Source organism: Chiloscyllium plagiosum, unplaced genomic scaffold (assembly GCF_037043375.1).
Source record: "Chiloscyllium plagiosum isolate Xiang-an unplaced genomic scaffold, Cpla_swu_hap1 HiC_scaffold_2, whole genome shotgun sequence".
Classification (NCBI taxonomy): domain Eukaryota; kingdom Metazoa; phylum Chordata; class Chondrichthyes; order Orectolobiformes; family Hemiscylliidae; genus Chiloscyllium; species Chiloscyllium plagiosum.
The window spans coordinates 2,250,966-2,265,452 of NW_028270140.1; the positions used below are offsets into that span (position 1 = coordinate 2,250,966).

The 14,487-nt window shown below is 40.7% G+C and overlaps 1 protein-coding gene across 1 annotated transcript in view; it reads left to right on the forward strand.

Moving 5' to 3' along the window:
* Positions 1 to 14,487, forward strand: part of LOC122558088 (fibrillin-2-like) — a 339,601-nt gene that overhangs the window by 20,390 nt on the left and 304,724 nt on the right. The window contains exon 5 of the mRNA XM_087994253.1: positions 1,443 to 1,538. Coding sequence (XP_087850379.1) covers positions 1,443 to 1,538 — 96 coding nt within the window. The remainder of the gene's footprint in view (positions 1 to 1,442; positions 1,539 to 14,487) is intronic.

Here is a 14,487-nt window from a genome sequence, read left to right on the forward strand (position 1 = left end):
GTACAGCCAGGACAGTACCATAAGGACAGTGCCATAAGGACAGTACAGTTAGGACAGTGCAGTCAGGGCAGTACCATAAGGACAGTATGGTTAGGACAGTGCAGTCAGGGCAGTACCATAAGGACAGTATGGTTAGGACAGTGCAGTCAGGGCAGTAGCACAAGGACAGTATGGTTAGGACAGTGCAATCAGGGCAGTACCATAAGGACAGTATGGTTAGGCCAGTACCATCAAGACAGTACAGCCAGGACAGTACCATAAGGACAGTGCCGTAAGGACAGTATGGTTAGGACAGTACAGTCAGGGCAGTACCATAAGGACAGTATGGTTAGGACAGTACAGTCAGGACAGTACCATAAGCACAGTACAGTCAGGGCAGTACCATAAGGACAGTATGGTTAGGAGAGTGCAGTCAGGGCAGTAGCATAAGGACAGTATGGTTAGGACAGTGTAGTCAGGGCAGTACCATAAGGACAGTATGGTTAGGCCAGTACCATCAAGACAGTACAGCCAGGACAGTACCATAAGGACAGTGCCGTAAGGACAGTATGGTTAGGACAGTACAGTCAGGGCAGTATGGTTAGGACAGGACAGTACCATAAGGACAGTATAGTTAGGACAGTACAGTCAGGACAATATGGTTAGGACAGTACAGTCAGGACAGTACCATAAGGACAGTATGGTTAGGTCAGTATGGTTAGGACAGTACAGTCAGAGCAGTACCATAAGGACAGTATGGTTAGGACAGTACAGTCAGGACAGCACCATCAGGACAGTATGGTCAGGACAGTACAGTAAAGACTAAACTGTGATTGTCTCTGCAGATTTTGTCTTACCTACCGCCAATATCTTTCCGTGCTTACTTGCTAGAAAGTATGTTTATAATGGGACATGGATGGCTGAGTCAGACATTCACTGTTAAAAAAATTGTAGAGATATGTGAAGAATGTACTGGCATATTACTGATAGAAGTTCCTGTTAGACAGTTTCATCTTACACTTTCTTAGAACTGAAAACTGGAAAATATTATGTCCCCTTTGCAACACTTGGGCTGTGGTTTTATACTGGCTCAGGTTGATTAAACTGTACTAACCTTGACAAATATTCCTTATTAGGTAGCAATGTTACGTTTTTGGTGAGTCTGTTAAGGTAGAGGTTCATTATCCTTTTATATCACGCAATGCACAGTATGGTTTTCAATAAAATAGTATTCCAAAGAAATTGACTTCAGTGTGATAACTTCTGTGAGGAGTTTTCAATCAAATTAATTGCAGGTGGACATCTGTAGAAACCATTGAGGCATTTTCCTGAATATTCCCTGGTGGTGACTAAGAATTTCATTGAGTGGTCTGTGTTCTCTGCCAGTGTTCAGCAAAACATTTGGAAAATGCTGTTATTTGTAAAACATTTGTAAAACACTGTTTTTTCTGTTTATGCCACAGCTGTCTGTGAAACCGGTTGCCAGAATGGTGGTCGGTGTATCGGTCCGAACCGATGTGCCTGTGTGTATGGATTTACTGGTCCGCAGTGTGAGAGAGGTAAGGACGAATAACCTTTGACTTCTGCAGACAGAGATTCAGTCAATTCAATGAGCAATATTTGAAAGTGATAAAGATTCTTTGAAATGGACATAGATAAGGAAGTGTGAGAACAGATACTTCCATTTGAAATCTAATCTAATGTGCTGTTAAGGATACAAATGCTTGACTGTATTCAAATCACTGAAAGAAATGTCAAGCAAAACTTGCAAGCATTGTTTGTTTTTCTGCAAAATAACTTTAGAGTACAGATTGGAATGTCATCAATCTATGACAAACCTCTCTGGTAGAAATCTTATTAATATTTGACTAAGTGAGTGCACCATTTAAAATTTTTGCATAATTAATACTGAAGCTTGAACTCTATGATGTGTTAACTCTGACTTGTTTTGTACTACAATCTGCTCTTAGCAAATGTCTTTTTGAAAGACTGCTGTTGTATTAATTGATAATTTAAAAAATATTGTTAATGTATGTGGAGGTTCAATTCTAAGTAAGTATCATTGTTAATCAAAAACACTGAGAGAACACATGAAGATGATTATTTTGCACTCCAAAGGGGAAATGTCGCCATCATAAAAATCTTTCTGAAATGGGTATGCTGAGCGACATTTCACAATACTTTTCAAATTGATGTTCAGAGAAATTTGGGTATCATTATGCAAATATATAAGAAGTTAGCCATGCAAGGAAATCAAATGATTATGAGAGAAGATAGCATGTTGACCTTTATTGCAAGGGAATTAGAGCATAGGAATAAAGTAAATATTTTGCTTTAACTTTGGTGGGACCATATCTAGAATATTGTGAGCAATTTTAATCTCCTTATTTAAGGAAGAAAATACTTGCATTGAAGATTCATTCAATTTGTTCTGGGATAAGAGGTTTGTGTTATGTTCAGACAATGAGTAAGCTGAGTCTATATTCTTTGGAGGTGGTAAAATGAGAGGTGATCTCATTGAAACATTCAAGGCTACAAAACAGCTTGACACTGAGAGATTGTTTTTGTCTGGGTGAGGAATCTAGAATAAAGGTCACTGTTTCAGGAAAACAGGGGTCAATCATTTAAGACTTCAATGATGAGATGTTTCTTCATTTCAAAGGTTTGTCAACCTTTGGAGTTCTAAGTGGGCGGCACAGTGGCACAGTGGTTAGCACTGCTGCCTCACAGCGCCAGAGACCCGGGTTCAATTCCCGCCTCAGGCGACTGACTGTGTGGAGTTTGCACATTCTCCCCGTGTCTGCATGGGTTTCCTCCGGGTGCTCCGGTTTCCTCCCACAGTCCAAAAATGTGCAGTTCTGGTGAATAGGTAGTGTTAGGTTAGGGGTATGGGTGGGTTGCGCTTTGGCGGGGTGGTGTGGACTTGTTGGGCCGAAGGGCCTGTTTCCACACTGTAAGTAATCTAATCTAAAAACCCTGAGAGATTTGTGGATGCGCCCATCATTGAATACGTTTAGATTGGCATACACAGATTTCTCATCTCTCAGAGAAGCGAAGGATATGGAGAATGAGTGGGAAGGTGGGGGAGGTGAAATCAGCAGTTAGTTTGCAAACAGAGAGATCCCATTAGCATCAGATATATGAAAATCCAGCCAACCTGCTGGTGATGATTGAAGGAAGGTTCTTGACAGGACACAAAGAAATCACATCCAAGTCTTTATTTTATTGTTTCATGAGGTATTTTACAATTGTCTCTTTGGGCTTCAGATTAAAAGATCATTCACAAACAATGCCCCTGATAACACTGTCAGCCGAGGTTCTGTTCCCAAGTTGGCAATGGGACTTGAACAGACAACTTTCTAATGCAGCTTGGCCAGTTGGGTGAAATTGACTTAAAGTTAGGAATAATTGTTCATTTAGATTGCTCCCATGGTTTCTAAAAGAAGTCTAGAGTTCAAAATAATGTCCAAGATTATATCTGACGTAAAAGTATATTGAAGATGTAGCCTATATAACAGATTTCACAGCTGAAGAAAGAATTTTATTACAAGATAAATGAAAGAACTGGTTGGGTTTGATTTGACTTATAAAGGAAAACAGGTAAGTCCTTTGATCTAGTTTCTTTCATGTTTGCATGGTGTTTGTTCCATAACCAGATTCAGCATTAACTGTCAGGTTTCCACAATGGTGGCATACATCAGAATAAAAAAAATCTACAGAAAAATGATGTTCTAGTGAAAACAATGAAATGCTAGTTTGTCAATGAAACTTACAAACCAGAAAAACGAAAGATTGCAACAGTCACTTCATGAAAGACATTCTCTGGCGTTATTCCCAATGCTTTTCCTGGCATTGACAAGGCAGCAGATGGCAACTTTATTGTAGCTGTACAGAACGGATGCAGACTACAGCAAGCAAAATGATAACAGCAGAGCGTATGTTACTCAACGAAACCACATCAAAGTATATAACCTTCAATGGGGCGAGTGTTGCTTGACCCATTCACTCATCCTACTACACTGTGATGCAGATGTGGCTCCAGCTGTTGTACTACTTACCGGACGTAAACTAGTGGGAAACACCAAAGCAAGCTCAATATCGAAGTCTGCATATACACTAAAATGTTCAAGTCAAGAAGACCAGGTTTGAATTATTGGCAATATTGTTTAGCTTTTGTGCATGTTCAGGACAGCAGTCAAATACCCTGTGCATTGTTCACGTTCTGGGAACATTCAATTGTTCATGAGAGGCTGTTTGAATACACAGCTGCAGGACTTAGCCATATTTGACTTTTAGGCACAGAATAATTGTCCTGGCACATCTGTTCAAAATGAGCCTGCGTTATGAAGAATATAATTTCTAAAAGAAAGTTGAAAGAATTCCTGAGTCTCCAATTTCAGCCTGTAGTCTGAATTACAAAAGCTCTTCCCAAAGCACATTTTTTGCGTTTGTGGAATGACGACGTAAACAATGCTTGAATAATTATTGTCATGTTACATCTTCTGTCTGCTCGTTTGGAAATATTAAAACATTTCTGAGATTGGTGCAAACTCAACATTTGTTGAGACTCTCAATTTTAGTTTCAAGAAGCTCATTGTAATTAATGAAAGTTTAGTGATTTTCAATCTATTCAGAATGAGAACAAGTAGAGGATTTTGTGCAGTGATAAATTATCTGTTAATTTGGGTGAAATTGGTTTACGTGACCATCTTCATCAGGGTGTGTTAGCTTTTGTGTTTATTTGTATATATTGTGGGCAGTGTGGTGCACTGAAGTATATGCACATATTGTTCTTGAAAGTAGGAATTGAGGAAAAATGCATTTTGTTTTTTTGATTGAAATGGTCAGCTCACTCATGGCATATACCAGAAGCTGAAAGCCCAAAGCTTCATTGAAATTGGACATTATCTTTAACTGAGTGATAATTTCAGTGAACGAGCAGTGAGGCAGCTTTCCAGGTTTCTCTACATCTTGGGTATCAAACTCAGTTTAACTGTTGTGCCTGATCCAACAACTTGACATATGTTGTGAGCAACATTCAGTCGAAGTTATTGGGCCCACTGGGACCACTGAAAAACTACCTGAGAAAGGACAGTGTATTTTCTCTTCAGTTGAATGTAGAAGATCAGGAATCATTCCCTCAATTCCAGCGCACTCCCGTGGCCCACAGCAGCTGCTGTAGACCTTTCTCCTGCTACTTTGGACATGAAGCTTCTGATGTCTCCAGAGAATTCTTCATCTCCGTTTTCTTGGTTCCCATTTGTTCACCAGTGGAAACCACCTTTCACTAAGATCAAAGGTTTGATTCCTTTCCTGGCTGCTACTCTTAGAAGCATGCAGCTGCTGCTTCTCATGATGTAGGACATGGCCCTTAGGAAAGCGATGAACTTGTGGTATCACCACTCGTCTATTAATCCAGAAACTCAGCGAATATCCTGGGGACCCAGATTTAAATCCCACCCCTGCCGCTGAATTCAATAAAGAATCTGGAATTAAGAGTCTAATGATAACCGTGAAAACATTATAGATTGTCAGAAAAACACATCTGCTTCACTTGTGTCCTGTAGGGAAGAAAATCTGCCATCCTTATCTGGTCTGGTCTAGATGTAACTCCAGACGAGGTTAGGATGTGTTTGACTCTAAATTGACCTCTGGGCAAATAGGAATGAGGAATAAATGCTGGCCTAGCTAAAGAGGCCCACATCCCACGAGTAAATAAAATAAAAGAACTATATCTAACTTCTCCTTGAAATCATTCAATGTTTTCCAGCAAGTTGGCAGTGGAGTAGGGCTTCTGAGCTCAGGGCTTGTCTGCTCCATCTGCTTTTCTTTTGTTTTCTTTTTCTCTCCCTTTTCTAATTTTTTTCTCTTTCTATTTTATTTTACTTACCCCTTGCTGAAGAGCTCAGTGGTAGTAAGTAGGCCCAGTGTGGACTTGAGGTGGCAGCACTGGAGACAGTGTTTCCCATTGGTATCTGTGTCCAGCACAGAACCGTGGAGGGAGGTGGCAGTGGAGGTGAGTTTGGGCCCAGTACGAGACCCAGCCACATCAGCAGGTGAGCCTGAAGCAGACTCATGATAGCCGAGTCGAGTTAGGGCCGGTGCAGTATCCAGCAGCATCAGTGGTCTCTGGTGAGGACCCATAGTGGTGAGGGTATCGATGGAGGTGAGATGTTGTACCGGCAATGGTGACGGCGAAGGGGACTCCTGGCCTGGCTATCAGACCCATGATCTGTGGTGGAGCACTCAATGAGAAGGACTGTATAGTTAGACAGTTTTCTTTACTTTTTTATTCTTCTGTATATTCTAGTTTTGGTTTATTTTTCTGTGTTTTGAGATGGTGGCGAAGAGTGGTAACATTATACAATCTTTATCCCTGTATTTTGTGGCAAAATACATGTGACAATCAATAAATCAAATCAACTTAAATGTTTTGGCCTCAACTGATTTCAGTGGCAGGGAATTTCACAGGCCGTACTCGTGGATTGTGAGCCTGGGATCTGGATTGCCAGTCATCAGGAACATCCTTTACCCTGTCTAGCCCTGTTAGAATTTCAGATGGTTCCATGAAATCCTCCTCATTCTTCTAATCTCCAATGAATATAGTCCTAACCAATCTAGTCAATATTCAGACATTAGTCTTGCCTTGCCAGGAATCAGTCTGGTGGATCGTTGTTGCACTCCCTCCATAGGCAGAACATCCTTTCTCAGATAAGGAGATAAAACAGGTCACAAGGTCCAGGTGTGTCTTCACCGAGGCCCTGTACAATTACAGCAAGACCTGCCTGCTCCTGTACTCAGGAGCTTCTGTAATCCTCTCACGGTGAAGTCTAGTATACCATTTGCTTGCTGCGCCAGCATGCTTCCTTTCAGCACCTGATGTACAAGGACACCCAGGTCTTATTGCACTGCCCCATCCCCTTTTCCCAATCTATTGCAAATCAAGTAATAAAGTGCTGAATATTGCAAGAATGTTCTTAAAAACTGAATACAGCAGCTCAGTATATACAATGATCTGATCTAGCCCAGTACAATGAAAAGATTTGAAATTCTGGATTCTGTGCTTTATCTCCCGCTGATATTGATCTGCCGATCGGATAATAATGTTGAAATACACCTTCGGTTGTGTAATCTCTGAGGGGAGTGATTTTACATTGTGCTGAGTGTGCCACCTTATAATTAATTCCCCAGTACATTTTGGAGTAAATTCACAATAAGAAGATTGGGGCACAGAGGATGTTATTCAGAGCATCAATCAAGGATTGTGTTGTTACTTTATATCCTGAGGTTAAAGCTGGGGGCTTCGCAGGAATTACACTTCAATGCATTTCAGTTTGGGAATCTCTCATCTAAAGAAATGTTTAAATTGTTACATGTTTTGCAGATCGTAGCCTCGATACATGGAGGTCATTTCTTTCAAATTAGCTATAAATTAGGGATTTGAAAGGATCCCTTTGCAACTCGGGCTAAACGGGGCCTCTTGAAATCTTCTGAAGTGAACAGAGTACAGCCTTATTGTAATCTTTGTCTCACAAACAGGCATTTCTCTCTTCACTGACCATAATCCAACCATTATCAAATTCATTGCTTTGTTAGAAACGAAGAATAAACCAGATGATTAATTCATGATTTAACATTGGCTGTTTCTGTTCTAAATATGAATAATTGAAGTACCTTTATTTTTGTAATTATTCTTTGTGATTTCGCTATTGTGTTTGTATTGTTGACAAGTGTTAATTTGTTATTGTTGATCTTAATTGCTAAATGTGGAATTGAATGAGTACCCCACAGGCCAATTTATTCACTTTGCAGAATGTATACTTTAACATGTGACTTATATTTCACAATTCATAGTGAGTCATAATATAATATCTACAAAACAGTATAGTTAAGGTTTTAATTTTTTTAAAAGCAGTATAGGAGGAGATATGAAAGCACTTTAATTTACTACCATTTTGGTGAATTAAGAGTCTCATAGTTTGTGCGGATTTATCTGTAATTGATGGAATGTTATCATTTGAATAATTTAATGTAGTAAGGAGAAGGGAAACTACAGCAGTAAGGTATGACAGTTGCTCAGAAAAGACACAAGTGTATCCTTCCTGAGGGAACATTCGTCATTCAGTAGGAAATTCAGAAGAAAATCCGTCTTTGCCTGGATTGGGGAAAATTCCGAACCATTTGACAGAGAGTGATTGAAGTGAATGATTATCGATGCATTAAAGGGAGAGCTGGGCTGGAAAGGAAGGGGGAAGGAATACCGAGTTATGATGATTCTAGAAGATGAACAATGCATGCAAGATCAACTGGAGCATAAACACTAGTGTGGAAATGACCAATTTCGATAAAAACCAAAAATATCTGTGGATGCTGGAAATCAGAAACTGCCCTGTTTTTCTAATCAGCCTATGCAGGGATGTTATTCTACAGCTTGAGAACAGGTGGGACTTGAACCCAGATCTGGTCCAGATGTAGAGACACTACCTCAAGAGCCCAACTAAAGTGCTTCTCTTAATTGTTAACGTTGATTAAGTGCTCATGTTTCACTTGATCAATGTCCTTCTCCAAGCCATCGATTCTCGCGCTAATCTCTTGTTTCCTTTCCGCGCCCATGTGTCCTACAGGTGATGGGCCTACTGCATCTCTCAATAAAGCTTGCAGAATTACCACTTGTGTCCCTTTACACAGAACATTGCTGGAAAATTCCAGTTCATCTCTGAATGTCCAGAGTGAAGCTGCGTCAGGAACTTGTTGGAATCACCCAGGCCACCCACTGATGATGAGTTTTCGAGCTGTTGCAGCTGGTCATCATCAGATGTAGTTTGCTGAATCTGCTGTGTTCGACTGTGACAAACATGAATGAGATCAATGTTACACTCTAGAAGCTTTGGTGTTGCACCTGACAGTTTTATTCCTTGGAGGATCAGAATAATGTGTAGCTCTTTGAATGCAGCTAGATCAATTATAGAAGGTTGATATTCAGGCTGTTCTTAGCCCAATGTCCTCTGGTAAAACATATACCTACATGCATTTTGAAGTGAAAGACATTGTCTGGAGGGTAAGACAAGCCACACCTCGCACAAGATTTGGATGTGTTGCTGAACCTATTAATGTCTGCAATGGTAGTTATACAGTCAGCAGTTGAAAATGTTGCTGATCTTCAACTTGGGTTCCTCTAGCTGTGTGAGGCTGGTGTTCTCTGTGGGTTTCTCAAGGTCTGCTTTTCTGAAGGATTTAATGGGTGTTGAGGCGGTGAACAGTCCCATAAACCTTTCAGCTAAATGAGCTTCAGTGAAATCACATTCCATACCTTTGCAATGACATCTGTATTTTATAGTTACTGTTCCCTAGAGGATCTTTTACTTTGAGATTATTTATGAAACCTGCCTCATTACACATTACCAGATCCAGACTTGCCTGATCCATGGAGGAGTACACAACTTGCTATTCCAGGAAATTGGCATGAGTGCACTCTATGAATTAGTTTTCCCAGTCTCCAGGAAGATTAAACTGACCCATGATGAATGCATTACCTTTTACCCTCATTATCTCCTGACTTATTTTCTCTCCTATAGCATAGCTACTGTTAGGGACAGTGTACAGATGACTCCCACAAGGTATTCTTCTTATTATTATTTGTGGTTCCACCTGACCCATAATAATTTTTCGCTCTTGTACCTTTTCCATCTCATACTAACAATGCAACCCCACCACTCTTCCATTCTTATTTGTCCTTTCGAAAAGTTGAATATTTAGTTCCCAATTTTGATTTCCATGTAAGCATGTCTCTTTAATGGCTAAAGATCATAACCATTAACCTCTATTTGGGCATTTTTAAAATTTTGGTCTGACTACCACACATATTTAAGTAAACAGCCTTTCATTTGCCTTTTTACTTCCTCCCCTCCAACCCTATTTGCTGCTGTCTTCTTAAGCTTGCACACTCTGTCTATTCCTGCATTCTGGGTGTCATCATCAAAATGCCGCTGTTTCTTATGTTTTGTAAATCTTCACCCTCTCAAGCTCTCCAACCTTCCCCCGCCTCCCCCCCAACACCCCCTCCCCACCCCTAATTAGTTTAAGTCCTTCTCTCCAGCCCTGGAGCATCTCCTTTCTAGCCCAGTGCTAGTGCCAGTGTCTCATCAGCTGAACCACCTTCTCACATTTTAAACCACACGTTCAATGCCAGGCGTATGAGACGCTTGCCTTTATCAGTTGAGGTATAGATTAGAAGAACAAAGAGCTGTACAGAATTTTGGTGAGGCCACAGTTGGAGTACTGTGTACAGTTCTGGTCCCCACACTGCAGGAAGGATGGGATTGTACTGGAGGAGGTGCAGAGAAGATTCTCCAGGATGTTGCTTGGGAGGGAGCACCTCCGCGATGAAGAGAGGCTGGATAAGCTCAGGTCATTTCCTTTGGAGGAGCAGAGAATGCTGAGAGGGGACCTAGTGAAGGTGTCTTAAGATTACGAAAGGTGTCTTAAGATTACGATATCCAGCCTCTGAATCCAGTCCTTGGTTCTGTGGCCAGATGCCTATTCAGTTTTGAATCAGGATGATGTGAAGTTGTATTTGAACAACTTCATGAAAGAAGGCTGTTTTCTACCCTGTTTTTTTTTCTAATTCAGCAATATCACACACTTTAAAGGTTTAATCAGCAATTACTTTTCTGTCAGTGTTTAAATGTCTCTGTTTGTTTTCTTCCTGTTGATAAATTAGGGTACCTCTGATTTTTCACTGTCTCTCTGCTGTGGTGTAGTGTAATGTTGCCTCAGTAAATTACATTAACCCAGAATGTTTGAGTAACAGGTGAGCAGACTCTACATTATAGCAAAATGTTCTGTTACTTCTTATAAAAGTGCATCCATGCATTCCTGTACAGAGATGTAGTGATCAAGGTTACTGAGAGAATACACAGATGGTCACAGTATGTACTGACAGGGTCATTCTTTTCAAATACAACCAGATGTGGAAAGAGGCCATTTGGCCAATCAAGTCTGGACTGACCCTTTGAAAAGCATCCCACCCAGACCCAGTACCCCAACCTATCCCTGTAACCCTGCACTTCCTATGGTTAATCCACTTAGCCTGCATATCTCTGAACACTGTGTGCAACTTAGCATGGCTAATTCACCCTAACTTGCACATTTTTGGACTGTGGGAAGGAACTGGAGCATCCGGAGGAAACCCACGTAGACACGGAGAGAATATGCAAACTCCACACAGACAGTCACCTGAAGTTGGAATCAAACTGGAGTTCCTGGCGCTGTGAGGCAGCTGTGCTAACCAATGAACGACCTTGTAGCCCTAACAATGGGCGTTTACAATTTTTCAGGAAATGGGAGTAGAGCTTCCACATGCCCACTTTTATTGGATATCTTAACTAGCAATGAAAAATGGGGATCAACAAAATGTATTTATTGTCAGCAAAATATTGCAGATCCCGTGAAGTAGCAAACAGGTAACCACAGGCACTGCCCATTGTTACTGAGACACCTCCTGATGGGGTGTAATGCCCCACTCCCCCAACAGCAGCGATGCCATTAATCAGTCACTTAAGGGTCTCAATTAGCCTCTTGGAGCAGGTCAGAGTTCAGACTCTTTAATTAATGTCCCCAGTGTATTATTTGTCCAGTAAATTTGATAGATTTGATATGCATTGCTAGATTAGACTGGATTCCCTACAGTGTGGAAACAGGCCCTTCTCAACCAGTCCGCACCAACCCTCCGAAGAGTAACCCACCCAGACCCATCTCCCTCTGACTAATGCACCAAACACTATGGGCAATTTAGCATGGCCAATTCACCTGACCTGCACATCTTTGGACTGTGGGAGGAAACCGGAGCACCCGGAGGAAACCCACGCAGACACGGGGAGAATGTGCAAACTCCACACAGACAGTCACCCAAGATAGGAATCGAACCCAGGACCCTGGTGCTGTGAGACGGCAGTGCTAACCACTGAGTTACCGTGCCGCCCCAAATGGTAATCACCGATAATCATTCCGGAACTTCAGGACCAAATTCTGTTATATTTTTAACAATTGACTAAAATAATCACAATATTTTTAAAAAGTGGCTTGAAACACAAATGTAGATTTTTTTAACTAAACATAATTGCTACTGTTGATTAATAAAGTGTATTCACTTGGGAAATGGACTTATGAGCACAACAATAAAAATTAGTAACTGTCTTCAGTTTTTCAGGTGAAGGGGAAAAGTAAACCTTGAATTTTGTATGGAAGCTGGCAGTTAATCTGTACCTTGTATAAGTATTCATTGTTCATCTCCAGGTAGGGACATAGAAGCTAAAGAATGGATGCCCCAAACTTAGCCAGCCTCCTGGTAATTGTAATATTAACAACAAGAATCAGGTCATTGGTGAGGCAGCTGCTAAAGAAAGGAGGGGATCGAGTTAAGATTGAAAAGTCAAGTACTGGTCGTTCTGCTATAATGCGTGTTTTATCAACATGTATTCACTATAATATGATTGACAAATTGGGAACTTTGTTTCAAAAGCATAAACTTTTAAAACGTGTGTTGGCTGTAACGTGATTACATCGCCAGCACTTTATGTGCTGTTTTTAAAGTGTGATTTTTCTATAACACAGGGTTACACAAAACCACATCCATCGCATTATAGAACCTGTACAGATCAAGTTATTGACACTGAGTTCCATAGATAGAGAAGTCTCACGCTGTCTCTGACAGGAGGGGCCAACTGGCCAGAGTTAATAAGACAAGTTTAAATCTTTGAATCTGTTAGAGATATCATAAAGAAACATCGGGTCTCTTTCTGCTATGTTAACCTCCCTCTCCTGATGTCTGGCTAGAGCCTCTCCCTTTCCCTTTGCTCACCAGGTAATCAGTCTGATTTAGATCAGAGAAATATTGATTTGTTTAAAGTCCTGCATTAAGATCAAAAAGTCCCCTAAGCCAATTTAGCATGCTCCAATTCTCAGTGAGTTCTGATGGCAGAATTTAATTTTGACCTTGGGACAGGGCTGCAAGATGAGTAGATGGAGTACCATGTGACTTCTGATTCAGTTGGGCTAGGAAAGGTCAAGTGCAGCCTTTTAAAAACAATGTTAATTGGATGTGAGTGTCATTACTTGGGCCAGCATTTATTTCCCTTGCGGATTTGTCCTTGGACTGAGTGCCATTTAGGAATCCTTTAAGAGTCAGTCACATTGCTGTGGGTCTGGAGTCACATGTAGGCAAGACCAGGTAAGATGGCAATTTTCAGATGGAAGAGTTAAAATAATCCATGAAGCTCAGATCACAAAAATCTCTAACTTGTCATTTCTGCTTTAAGTGAGGATCAGCAAGTGGAAGACCACAGTAAAAGTGATTCCATTTTAGCCAGGAGAAAAATGATTTTCACTTGCTTGCTATCGTCAGGTCATCAGATGTTTATTGTTTAGGAGCTGAGGTGGGGGTGCTACTCTATCTCTGCACAGTTCTCTGGAAACACTCTGAAATGGCTTTCTTCCCCTTGTATCCTGCATAAAACTGCATAATGAGATCATTAAAATGCTTGGATTCTCTCTTCATTCCACAATTAAAGCAGAATTGAGCACACACTTGACAGGCTGCGATCAGATACTTCCCATGATACACTCAGCTGGAGGTGTTTAAATCACACGGACACCCACTGATTGTAAATCATGGCAGGTATATGTTGGGTCAAATGTTGGAAGAGAAGTCACTTATTGAGCCCCCAGGAAGTTGCTGATCCTTGAATTTAGGTATGATTGCAACACAAAAGAGTTCCCCATCTAACACTTACTTATTTACTTATATTTTGCACAAGAGCTTCAGTTCTGGCTCTTCAATGTTCAGATAATCAAACCACACTAATTCTGCATGGTCAGTGATAAATTTCACCATATTGGCTGTGTCGGTTTTTGGATACAGTTTGCTGATTATTTTAAGTTCTGGGTTGAGACATGTTACTGAGAACAGTAACCGGGTAGAGGAGAAAGGGCGAAAATTCAACAATTCACTTTTTCATTTTACATTTTGCAATGGCAAAAATATTATTGCTCATTGTCATTTTGATTAGTGACCATTTAAATGTTTAAAAATACCATAAAATAAAAAAGATGCCAAAACAAAAATGAAAATATTCTTCTGCAATTTAGAAATAAGTTATGGCTTTCCTGAAGGTGGAACTTATGGAAAATTAACACTCCATTTCTTTCACTCTTGTCTTTAACATAAATAAAGAAGACTTACATTTATATACTAATATTCTTGTACCCCAGAATTTCTTTTTTAATTCACTCGGATATGTGTGTCACTGGCTGGGCCAGCATTTATTGCCCGTCCCTAGTTACCCCTTGAGAAGGTGAGGGTGAGCTGCCTTCTTGAACTGCTACAGTCCACCTGCTGTGGGTTGACTCACAATGTCATTAGAGAGGGAATTCCAGGATTTTGCCCCAGCGACAGTGAATGAGCGGCTAATATTTCCAAGTCAGGATGGTGATTGGCTTGGAGCCTCTTGC